Source organism: Ailuropoda melanoleuca, chromosome 5 (assembly GCF_002007445.2).
Source record: "Ailuropoda melanoleuca isolate Jingjing chromosome 5, ASM200744v2, whole genome shotgun sequence".
In the NCBI taxonomy this organism is placed as follows: Eukaryota; Metazoa; Chordata; class Mammalia; order Carnivora; family Ursidae; genus Ailuropoda; species Ailuropoda melanoleuca.
This window is the reverse complement of record NC_048222.1, coordinates 22,780,564-22,792,964: the sequence shown is the minus strand read 5'-3', so window position 1 is coordinate 22,792,964 and position 12,401 is coordinate 22,780,564. Positions and strand designations below refer to the sequence as shown.

General features: G+C 48.6%; 1 protein-coding gene across 1 annotated transcript in view; it reads right to left on the bottom strand.

Annotated features, from left to right (window-relative positions):
- The window catches only part of LOC117802298 (tubulin beta-4B chain), a 37,699-nt gene extending 37,336 nt beyond the window's left edge, over positions 1-363 (bottom strand). Inside the window, exon 1 of the mRNA XM_034660394.1 lies at positions 174-363. Within this exon, the coding sequence (XP_034516285.1) occupies positions 174-230 (57 nt within the window). The 5' untranslated portion in view covers positions 231-363. The remainder of the gene's footprint in view (positions 1-173) is intronic.
- Between the last annotated feature and the right edge of the window lie 12,038 nt (positions 364-12,401).

Sequence of the window (12,401 nt, the reverse complement as noted above, 5' to 3'; positions counted from 1 at the left end):
CCCCCCCCGCCAAGTCGCCTCCGAGCCCACGCCCCACGCTGCCGCAGAAAGCTGCCGGGAAGGTCTGTGCTTGGGAGCCCCGGGCCTGCTCATGTCAAGGCTGGCGCGGAGGAACTCCGAAGGGCTTCAGGCCGGGGGACCCCCACCGACCCCTCCCCTCCCGGCGCGCCCACCTTGGCGCCGATCTGGTTGCCGCACTGGCCCGCCTGGATGTGCACGATCTCACGCATTGTGCTAGCTAGCTTCTTCTGGCACTGGGCGGCGTCTGGTCAGTCTGTCCGTCCTCCCTTAAACACCCACTGCGGGGTCACCGGGAACGCGCTCGGGAACCGACTGGCTGAGAGCGCCGGCCCCGCGGACTCAGCCTTTTATACAAGGAGGGTGGGGCGGTCCGTGTAGGCCGCGCCCCCAGCCGGAGCCCCCCAGTCCCCTTCGCGCTAGAGCTCTCCAGGCCCCGCTGACGTAATGCTCCGAGCCCCAAGGACCATCCTGGGGGCTGGACATTGGGCCCGCAGCCAATCAGCACAGGCTTGCGGACCAGGCGAGGAGTGGGGGTTTGGGGTAGTAGGGTGGAGGCGTGGGCATTGTCTAGGACTTGGGGCGGGGGGAGGTGGAAGAGCTGGGGACTGAGAATTGGGGGTAGGTGAAGGCACTGAGGGTAGGAGGATGGGAGGGTGGCGAAGCGAGGGCGACTCCCGTGGCAAGCCGGTGGTGGGGGGAGAACTGGCACTGGAGAGCAGGGAGACTGGAGCAGGTGGAGAGGCCCTCAGGTGCGCTGTGCTCCGGGTGCGGGCAGGTGGAAGGGTAAAGGGTGGCGTAGGTTGCACTGCCAGCGCTGATTGAGGCGCCTGCTCGGCCGGCCAAAGGCCAGAGACCCCTAAGCTCCCGCCCCTCGTGAGACCACTGCCTCTCTTCCCAACCGTAGAAGCCAAGGACTGTCCAGCGGCCGAAACTTGGTCACACAGAGCCTTGGGAGGACAGGCGAGCCCAGGAGAAAATCGTGTGTGATCAGGCTGTTGGGGTCTGAAGAGCCGTGACCCTGGACCCAAAGCTCAGGAGCCTCAGGGAGCCCTCCGCCCTGCATCCACCTGCTCTCTTTTGTCTCTGTCAAGGGCTTCTTGCTGTCTCTCACTGCGGTTGCTGCATCCAGGGGTGGGGCAACCTCCACACCCTCTCTAGCCCCATCCGACTCTCTCCAAGAGTCCCCAGCTCCCTTCACCTCGCCGGCTGGCTTTTTGTTCTTTGGGAGTGGATGGGGTGGGTGTGGCTGTCGGCGCACCGGTACTGTCCCGCGGTCAGAACGAGGGTGGGGTCCGGGGGGCGGGGCTGCGGTAGAACAAAGGGCTCACAAATGTGTGGGATACCTTCCACAGCTGAGTTTTTAGAAATCACATCCCCAGCGCTCTCCCTCTCTGGGTTTGCTTCATCTATTGTCCAGTAAGGAAATGGGTTCCGCGGGTGATCATCGCCCACTGCACGGCTAACACTCTTATCTTTCATCAGGTGCTGGACCCTGCGGCGGCCACGAGGTCCCCAACCTTCGTGCTGCTGATGGGGGTGAGGGACACGCCTAAAAACTGCGGCACAGCGAGGGAGAAGCCACCCGAGACCCTGACGGCACAGAGCGCGTGCGCAGACTCGGAGCACTGACACAAATCCACAGTTTCTAGGTGGTCGAAGGAGATGATCTCTTTGTTACTTTTCGTGTGTATGTGTGGGAGTTGGAGGGTGGGGAGAGGATGCTCAACCCGCTTGCGTTTAAGGGTGGGAGCGGAAAGGGTGGCTGAAATGTTCACTACGGACATGGAACCTGGCCCCTGCAATTCCAGGGGTGAAGCGCCCCTTCCCCTCTCGACACGGGACGGGTCGTCTGAGAGGTGACGTGACCCCCTTTCATCCTCTGGCGAGAGGGCCCGAATGACCCGGGGTCCCGTGGGGGAGCGGAGCCTGCAGCTGTTGAGTGAGACCCTCCCAGAACTATCAGCAAGCTGTCACCGCCTTTCTTTCCCGCTGGGAGGTGGAAGGGGAGCTTTCAACTCAATTCCAGTGCACAAAGAGAAACCGAGAGAACAAAAGCCCAGCCTCCCCCAAACACCCATGGCTCCCAGACTGAACCTTCGGGGCAGAATTCCCCAGACGCGGCTTCCCTTCTTGGGGTTAGGGTGGGGTCGGGCGAGAGGCAGAGGAGCAGAAGGTCCGCCCACATGCCCCACTTGAGGGTTCCAAAGACCCCGACTTTCTAATCCAGCCCCTACAGACGCAGAAACGTCGAGGGTGAACGATTCCCAAGGTCCCACGGCAAGTTAAAAACAGGACTCAGGCTGCAATGCCGTCTTCCAGGCGCCCCAGTTCTCGGTGAAGGTCACCACATTCAGGCCGAAAGAGCTGTGGCTGGTGTCAGCACCCGGACCCGGAGATGCCGGCTCCGGTGGCAGCGAGCCGCGCGGGAAGGCCCCCGGCTGGGGCTGCACCCGCGCTCTGTGTAGACGCGCGCCCAGCAGTGAGGGCCTGGCTGCCAGCGCCTAGGGGCCCTGGAGCGTTGCGCCCCAGGGGATCCGCTCCAGGCCAGGAAATTTGAGCCGGCCGCCAGCCTTCCTCACCTAACCGTTTATTTTCTCAGCTTCGGTTTCAGAGCCAGATTTCCGCAGAGTATCGGGTGAAAACGCGAGTTCGAGATTATGTGGATAATAGAGCCCTTTCCTCTCAGGTTTATATTAGGGGGAAAGGCTTGGGAAAGGGTGAAGCTGGAACTCACTCTTTTGAAAGCCCGGATGCCCTCCCTTTCATACATCTGCGGGTACTGTCGCCCACCCCAGCCTCTGCGGAGCCGGCACTCTTGTTAAGGGCTTTAGGCCTCTCTATGCCCCCCCTTCCCAATTTGGAATTATACTGCTGCATATTTTTATTTTCGTAAGAAGCTGATTTTGTGTCGGAGGCCTGAACGTTGATGACAGCCAAATCTTTCCCGGCTCATTCTGTTTATCCGCTAATCCTTATCATCCTTTCTCCGTACAGCTCCTGAGGAGAGGCTGGTAAGGGGCCTCCAAAGCATAAATAGGTTGGGCCTCAGATAGGTCCACCAGCATTTCTTTTTTTCTTTTTTCTTTTTTCTTTGAATTATACACAGTTCTTCTCCACCTAGGTCATTGTATATCAGACGTGAAGGGTGTCAGGACAACATATTTCACCATCACTTACAGGCTATTAGCTTTAATGATGTACCAATATCTCTAAATTTTCCCTTCCCCAGACAGTTGTAAAAATAACGCAGCATAAAATAAAATCCAACATTTATTTTATGCATAACAGATTGGGTGGTTGAGGTGAGATACCCCTGAAGCTAGTAAAGTTGCATATGCTCTCACAATATTCAGAGTATTTTCAATGGCAAATTCTCAAGTGATTTTACAGTTCTCTACGATTACACACAGTCATTATTTTAATTAATTGAAGTCTGATAAGGAGCACTGAACTGCTGATTTGGTAGTAAATTTTTAAAGCATTGTTTTCTTCAAGCAAGGTTTTTTTTTTGTTTTTGTTTTTTTTGCTTGTTTGTTTTTAACACACGTACTGAAATTACAAGACATCTAGCTTTCGGTTTTCCCTGCTGCCTGCCCGCATTCCCCACTTCATGCACAGCCCCAATCCCGTAGCCTGACAGCCTACTCCGCCGCGAGCCGCACGCGGTTTCCTAGGCAACCGACACTTGGCCAATGAATGAAGAGAAATTGAAAGAGACTGCAAATCCATCATTATTTCCTTTTTTTACTCTTCTCAATACTCTCCAGCTAGAAATATTGGAAAGCTGCCAATCCCAACATCGACGTAAAGGAGTCGAATGCCCAGGAAGGAGGCGCAGCCCCATGGTGTGACCGTGGCGAGGAGGTGGTGCACGGGCTTCCTGGGCCCCACGGAGACCTCTGCTTTCTCAGCTTTGTCACTCTTTTTGTTGCTATCCCACAGTCCTCCCCCTTCCTCTCCCAGGCCTTCCCCTCCCCCGATGAGAAGCCAGAGCTGCCCTGGTGCTTTCTCAGTCCAAGTGTTGCCGGGCTGTCCTTCCGAGGTCGTGGGGCTCCGAGGGGACCAGCTGGCCCAGGCCACAGAAGACTAGAATGGGCAGGGAAAATTCTGAGTTCGTGAGTGCAGGGCAGTGCGGAAATATTTACTTTTGCTCCTTGGTAAGGCCGGTTGTTTTCCCGTTGCCTGCGTTCGAATTTGGATTAAAATGGCCTCAGTCCAGGCGGAGAGCGCGGAGCTTTCGCCGATAGAGATTTGACTTCTTTGTCATACAAATGGGCAGAGGCAGTAGAACCCAGGCTTTCCAAGGCACCGCCTCCCTTTTATAAGCAGCCTCTCCTCCCCCACAGTATCAGTGATCTGTAAGATCCTTGGGCGGGGGGAGGGCCAGCCGGAGAAGGCTCGCTCTGCGAATCCTAGGTAAGTGGCACTTCTCCATCCAGAGCCAGACCATGTAGGGAGCAGAAACACAGGAGTAGAAGTACTCTGAATGGGCACATTACAAAATGCCGCTGGTGAAATCAACACATGTATAACTTGAGCCTTTATGAAATGAATTGAGTCCACGTGCACGGATAGGCTTCCGGAGCCATTCTCAGCGGCAGATGGCTGTGGAGTAGCATGATTGCAGGTCTGCCACCCCACCTGAGAGGCTGTTCCACCGGCCCTGCTGCTCAGGAAGGTCTGGGCAGTTCCCCGTTGCTCTTCTACTGCCCCTAGACCTTTGCTTGCCTTGTAAATAAAATTAGAACTGTGCATTGAGGGGCATCTGGGTGCCTCTGTTGGTGAAGCCTCCCATGATTGATCTCAGCTCAGGTCTTGGTCTCAGGGTCCTGAGTTCAATCCCTGTGTTCTGCTCCACATTGAGCATGGAGAGTACTTAAAAAAAACAAAACAAAACAAAAACAAAAAAAAAACCTAAACGGTGGTGCCTGAGTGGCTTGCTCAGTGAAACCTCTGTCTTCAGCTCAGGTCATGATTTCAGGGTCCTGATATCTAGCCCCACATCAGGCTCCCTGCTCAGCAAAGACTGCTTCTCCCTCTCTCTCTGACCCTTCTCCCCACTTGTTCTTTCTCTGTCACTCTAAAAGAAACAAAAAACAAAAAACCTGTGTATTTGGATAGATAGACAGATACACACATAGCTATGGTAACACCCTTTGTCTCTTGGATTTAGATGTCTGGTGGATATTAACTGTCTTCACTGAGGAAAGAAACGGGTCAGCTTCTGAACAGGAACTCTTAAGGACTTGACATGCCCAGCCTACTTTTGAGTGCCACCACACATCCATGGTACATTTTCAAGAAAACAATGCATTAAGGGAACCTCCGGGGAAACTCACTACCTCTTTCAAAATAACCCCGTAGAGAGGAAACTTATTAAAAGATACTGTTTTTCATATGTACCAAAAAGAATTGAAAGTAGAATTTCAAAGAGATATTTGTACACCCATGTTCACAGCAATATTATATCCAACAGCAAAAGGGTGGAAGAACTTAAGTGTTCATCGACAGATGAAGAAATAAAATGTGGCATACACATACAATGGAATATCACTCAGCCTTTTAAAAAAAAGGAAATCCTGACACAACATTGATGAACTTTGAAGATATTAGGCTAAGGAAATAAACCAGCGATCGGAAGACAAATGCTATATGATTTCATGTATATAAGGTCCCTAGAATAGTCAAATTCATAGAGTCAGAAAGAATGGTGGGGGAAAAAAAAGAAAGAAAAGAAAGAATGGTGGCTGCCAGGGGCTGAGGGGAGGGGATAATGGGGAGTCGGTGTTTAATGGGGACAGAGTTTCAGTTTTGCAAGATGAAGAGTTCTGGAGATAGATGGTGGTGACGGCTGCCAGCATTTGGAGAATGTACTTAATGCCACTGAATTTACACTTAATAATGGCTAAGATGGCAAGTTTTGTGTTTTGTGCATTTTACAATTAAAAAAACCCCACAAAAACAGGATTGGTTTCTTAGTATCTCCTCAATATTAAGTGGCATTTTTTTGTCTTGGTGCTAATACAGTGCTCTGAGTTTCTCAATGAAAGGTAGATAATGATGGATAGGTAGAAAGAAAGATATTCTTAAAACCAATGTCAATATCATCATTTATTGCTCCTTCTTTTGCGGGTGAACTGGGGAGTCCCGGGCCCTGGGACCTGGACCTAGCCAGTCTAGAAGGAGTCACCAAGGTTTTTGATCTTGTCACAAGAATGAATTCAAGGACAGAATGAATTCAAGGATGCAGCACAGTGGATTAGTAACAGAAGGAGGAAAGTTTATTAAAGCAAAATATACAGAAGCAGAGCTCCAGCTGGAGAGAGAGCTGCCTGCCCTGGGGGTTGGTTTCCTATCTTTTATTGATAGTTGTTAATCAGGGGGTGGGATATTCATTACTTGGGGCAGGAAGCAGGGAAGGTTTCATTGCTTTTTCCTCCTAATCTGGTCAGGGTTTCCTGTCATTGCATCCGCCATCTTGGGCCTGTCTGGTTTGATTGTCTTCTTGTCCAGTGCTGGCAGGACAGGCCTCTGACCTTCCCAATAGCTGGCCATGACTTCCTCATTGCTGACTACCACCCCCTCCAACCCCATCCTGTTAGAGCCTATATAACTGCCTACTCTAACCCTTTCCTGGGCCAGTTTACCACTGAAAGTCATGTCAGAGACAACCAAACTAGTAATTGGACCATGGGATTTCTTTGCTCATATGTCTCCACTGATTCCCTATAGTTTGTAGTGTCTGGTCCAGATTGTTAGCACAGAATTCAGGTCCTTTGAATCTGGGTGTGATCCACCTTTCCAGGGTTACCAGCCACCCCTCCACCTAGACACAGTACATTCCAGGAGAATTGGACTTGCCTATTGCTCTCTTTTCGAGGCCATGTTCTCTGAGCCTCTGAGTCTCTGCTCATACTGTTCCTTCAACCTGGAATGAACCTCTCCTCTTCTTCCTTTGGTGACATTTCATTCACTCTTCATGATGCAGCTCAACTATCTGTGATCTATCCCCCCAGTGGCCAGGAACAATGAACTGTTTATGCTATGCGTACCCATAAGTTTCTTCCCATGCCTACTACAGGTTCTTGCGTTGATTACATGAAGGCTATGGTCACCAAGCTTTTCCAGGAAAAAAAGAAAAGTTGAGCATACATTCCCAATATATGTATATTTATTTATCATAAACTATATATGTGTATTGTTATAAGCCAGGATTTCAAGGTGTATATACTTAGTTTGAGATACATCATTAATGATATCAGGTGTTGATATCAAATACACTTTTCTAGAACTTTCCATCTTATTTTGGTCTACATCTTGCCACACCTGAGTTCCTCATGGTTTTCTGACCTGGAAGTGGGCTTGACTAAGAGCCTGTAGGAGCAGCAGAGTGTCAGCTCTGCTGTTTCCTTATGTGTTTACATAGCTAGTATCATCTTCAATTTGCAACTTCTTTGCTGTAGGGTTTTATGCCTCTTGTCCAGTTGTGAGGATCAGTGGAGCAAAATCCAGATAATATGATCAGTAAACCCCCTGTCAATCTCTCCTTTATGGACCTCCCTTTCCAAGGACTGATACACGACACGTGGCCAGAAGACAGAAGCATTCTGTAAGGACACCAGTGTCCTCTGGAACATTATTCAAAGAGTAACTTATTTTTCTAGGAAATAAGTATAAAAGGGAGTTCTCATAGTTTCTCTTCACACTACAAAGTATGCTCTTGCCTGTCCTACTCTGACCTTCAGATTAGATTAGAGTTAGTTCCACAGATGCCTCAGTTTCCCACTGGTTTGTGACTCCTAGGGACCATACCATGTCTTATTAGCCTTTGTATCTCCCACGTTGCCTGGAACTAAGTATAAGCAAACAACAAATAGTCCTGGAGTAAATAAAATACCTCAAATAGACAGCCACAGGGAAAAAACCTGGTTATTTCTAACTTGAAGCAGGAGCAAGTTACGCTGCAGGTAAGTAATAAGAAACAGTCCTTCTTCTTCATCATTACCCCCCAGCCCAGCCAGGCCAAGTGCCATCCTTCTCAAACTCTGCTGTTCCAGCAGAGTAGTGGATACTGTAGGTTCCAGAAAATGGGGCCTTCTCTGGAATGATCTTTCAATTCCCTCCAAGCAGCTGCTTGGTCCTTCTCTTGCATTTGCACCCTCTCTTATCCACATTGCTAATACATGATTGACATTCCTGGGGAAGATTACCTAATAGCGCAGAAGAGAAGGAGAGGAGGAACTCAGTCCTTAGAAATCAGCATTGATTGATCGATTGTGTCCTCTTTCTCAGCATATAACTCAGACAGCTATCTTCATGAGCAGGTCTGGAGATGAGCGATCAAAGTGGGTTTTCCCCCCTCCCAAAAGGAGGAGGAGAAACAAAAATGCAAATCCCATCTTTCATGAACTTAGGGGAAAGATGAAACAGCAATATCAACATTCTAGACCTCACTGGTAAAGAAAGAATCCTCTGGGCAACCCAGAAAAAAAGATCAAGTCATTCATAAAGGTGGAAAAAACACAATTGTCCCAGATTTTTCCAAACAATATTCTAAAAAATAATAGAACAATTCTTATAAAAATTTCAAAGACAGTATGTCCTAATATTTGTATATTCAGTTACACTGCCTTTTAATTTCAAAGGCAACAAATATTTTTGAACATAGAAGAACTAAGGAAATACAGTATCTGTGAGTCATTTTGTGGGAAAAGAAAGGGATCCCAGAGAATGTAGAAATAGACCTTAGAAAGGTAGGGTTTTTGATAGCTTGTGACCTAAGAGATAGTGAATGGTGCCTCTGAATACAGCCTAGAAACAAATATGGCAATCCTTCGGATGGTGGCCGTTCTGCTCCTTCAGTGAAGGATGCTGGAAATGTTATTCCAAGATGCTGGTGGTGACCCTGGCCGAGGGCCTGAGGCTGCCAGACCTTTGCGTCCCCTGCAAACTGGAATTATTACCGCCTCGCAGGGAATTGGTTGTTGGCCAGTTTATCCTGAAAGCTCCTTCTGCCACAAGGAGCAGAAGATATCAAGTGATGGAACAGCAGACAGCACAGACGGTCAAAAAGATCACGTGACAAAACAAATCCTTCACAAATTGTAAGAGTTCAGACAGATCAGAACAACAAGGGCACCTTTGGAAGAACTCAGTAGGTAAAGAAGAGTCTGTCTGAGGTAAGTGGCCTTAGTGACACGCACGGTCAGAGGGCTCGAAGAAAGGAATCACAATACAGCAGAAAATCTGCTTCTTTGACAAGTAAAGACAAATGCCCTGTAAAGAAATAGGACAAGCTTTTGGGGAGTCAAAACTCTACAAAAACATCATGTTTTTATAAGGAATTTTGTAAAACTTTCAGAGGCAAAAGTATGCTGTAATGAAGGTAAACCTGCAAAGAAAAGATGTTTAAAACTCCACCAGGCTTAAGAAGAAAATGACTAAATTTAAGAGAAATATGGAGCAGTTATCGTGGAAAGATGACTGGAATAGGGAACACTCTGGGCTCAGCAGACTAACAATATTACACGGGAGCGCTTAGGAAGACGTCCAAGAAGACTTGCTCGCAGACAGAAGGAAATTAAAACTTTAAATCATTACACTGTGCGGTTGAAACAGAGGCAGATCACTGGAGTGGGATTTTTCTTTCTTTCTTTTTTTTTTTTTTTTTAGATCAGAGAAGGAGGGAGATGAAGGCCCCATAGACAAATCTTTGCTAAGTCCTTTGTTGCCAACGTGAGCTGACTGGTGAGGGGTCATTTAGGCATGCCACATGGCCACAATTCTGCTGGAAACCAGAGCACAGCAGCAGAAAGTACAGATCCTTAATGACCTCTAGCTAGAGAAATCCATGGTTCTGAAAAAGCAGCTGATTCACGACTGGTATAAATAGGAAGAGAAACAACGGAAGTTTCAGAAGAAGTGAAAACTTACAAGCACGGAATGAAGACACGATGAATGAATTATGGCCAACAGAGACGTCTGATAAAACCCCAGACTTTTCTTCACGGTGAGAAAGCTCATGACAGCTGGCCCACTGCCCTCGCTGGAGTGAAGGGGAAATATGCTGGCCTGGGATAGAAATTCAGGCAGCTAAGCCTGGTCGCCCAGAGAGAAATCCTCTGCTGTACCCGCTGAATTGAGGTGCCCACAAACTCTGCCCCGTACCCACGGATGATGCAGCCATAGCTCTGAGTTTCTCTTCTCTTATGGGAGAGATATGCCTCAGATGACGTGTGGATGGTCCTCGGGGATCATATGAGGTTTCTAGAACAAAATTTCCTGGGACATGCCCTCCAGGAGCCTTCATCAATAAACCCAAGAAACCTCTTCCCTTTTACAGTGATGAGTTTCAAAGGGAACGTTGGTGTCAGAGTACCCAGATTTTCTATGGGAAAATGCCCACGGAGTCCACTTGGACACCTCGACCCCGCAGGTGACTTCTGGGCCTCTGTGCCCTCTTCCATGTCTCATTTCTGTGGGGCTTTTCCTCAAGACTTAAGGAATATTGTACACACGAAGTAGGCTTTCCCATAGACTTAAGGACATATCTTCTGGCCCTGAAGAGAGTCCACCTCTTAGAATTGAGGCCCCACACACTCTTCTTCTGACCTGAGAAGACCACTCAACCCGCAGCCCATCCCAGGACCAGGGACAATGTGTCTCCACTTTTTGCAAGATTCAAGAATGTCTTCAGGCTCCAGACCTCACCCTCTTCTCATGGCTGGTCACAGGACAATGCACAGGCCTCTCTCAGACCTTCACGACGACAATGACCAGACTGTTGGAAACATCCTCTAGGCTTCAACCCATTTCCATTGTACTATTTTTATTGAATTTTTTATTTGCTTAGACTGTCCTAAAAAAATTGTGCATTTTGAGCCACAAGTAAAAAAGACTCTGAAGATAAAGCTGCCGGACCTATGACCAACCGTTTCGTTCTTGAGTAACTAGCAAATTAGTGTAAACATCATGAAAACATCACAAAAATGAAATACCTTTAATAAATGTTTTTAGAGTTTGGAATTGTCAAGGTACTGGAAAATGGAGGAAGATAACGTAATTTGAGGTGTGGTGAGGAGGTCCGCTCCTCCACTCGCATCCTCACTCAGGAGACAAGTGGTCCGGAGTGCCACCACCCATGACTCGTTCCTTTGTACCAGTTGTTGCCTTTGTTCTAGAAATGGTTTGAAATCACATGTGCTCCTGACAGTGGTTACACGATGCCACTTCAAAGGTCCGCGGACTTCCATGACCCGGTTTCCCTCAGGATCAGAAGAACCCAGGGAGCGTGGGTTATGCCACAGTGGGAGGGGAGGTAGGGAAAACGTGGTTCTAGGTGTAGGACCAAGTGTGATATACTGGTGCTTTCCCTAGGCGGGCAGAGGAAAAAGGCCTGGTAGGCTTTCTAAGGAAAATGGGATGGCGCTGGCCTCCTCCTCCAGGTGAACTAGGAAGCTCATGGTAAGACCCTGAGGGGCTTTGAAAGCACAGTTGACCCTTGAACCCCACAGCACGAGTTTGAACTGTGTGGGTCCACTTACAGGTGAAGTTTTCCCCAGTAAATACAGCGCAGTACTGTCAATAGAGTTTCTCTTCCTTAGAATTTTCTGAGTAATGTTCCCTTTTCTCTAGCGTACTTTATCGTAAGAATGCGGTGCATAATACATGGAACAAACAAAATACGCATTAATCGATTGTTTAGGATATTGGTAAGGCTACCAGGCAGCTGTTAGTCGTTAAGTTTTTGGGGAGTCCCTAACCCCTGTGTTGTTCAAGGGCCAACGGCATTGTCTTCTGGCCAGGCACACCCAGTCCGTCTTTAAAACAACATTACAGGCCATCGAGTGCACCCAACAAATATTTACTGTGTGCCAAGCAGGGTTCTGGGCTCTGGAAGGACAGCAGTGCGTGAATCAGGCATAAATCCCCGCCCTCCTGGGGCTGGCCCTGCACTTAGCTTTGCCACCTTTCTTTTTTATTTCCTTACTCCTTCATTAATGTTTTTCATCCCATTTTGATTCTTTTCCACACCTTCTTCTTTTCTCTGCTAAGTAACGTGGGTGATGAGACGAGACGGAGCAATCAAAGGTTAGGAGGGACGTGGGTGGCCCTGCATAACCCCGCGTCTGGGATGGCTGATTACACAGGTACAGTCAGGGTTATCCAGTCACCCTGCTGCTTTCAGCAAGGACGCGGCTCCAGCCTCTAATCCGGCTTCCCTTCCTCCCCCCCCTCACCGCTCTGTTTCCTCCCCCCCCTCTTTTCTCTATCTGAATGACCTTAGATAACCTGGTAGAGGAAAATAAAGTGACTGATTCTGGGATTTCATTGAAAACAAACAAACAAAGAAACAAACCTTCGGCCTAAAAATTGGTGTC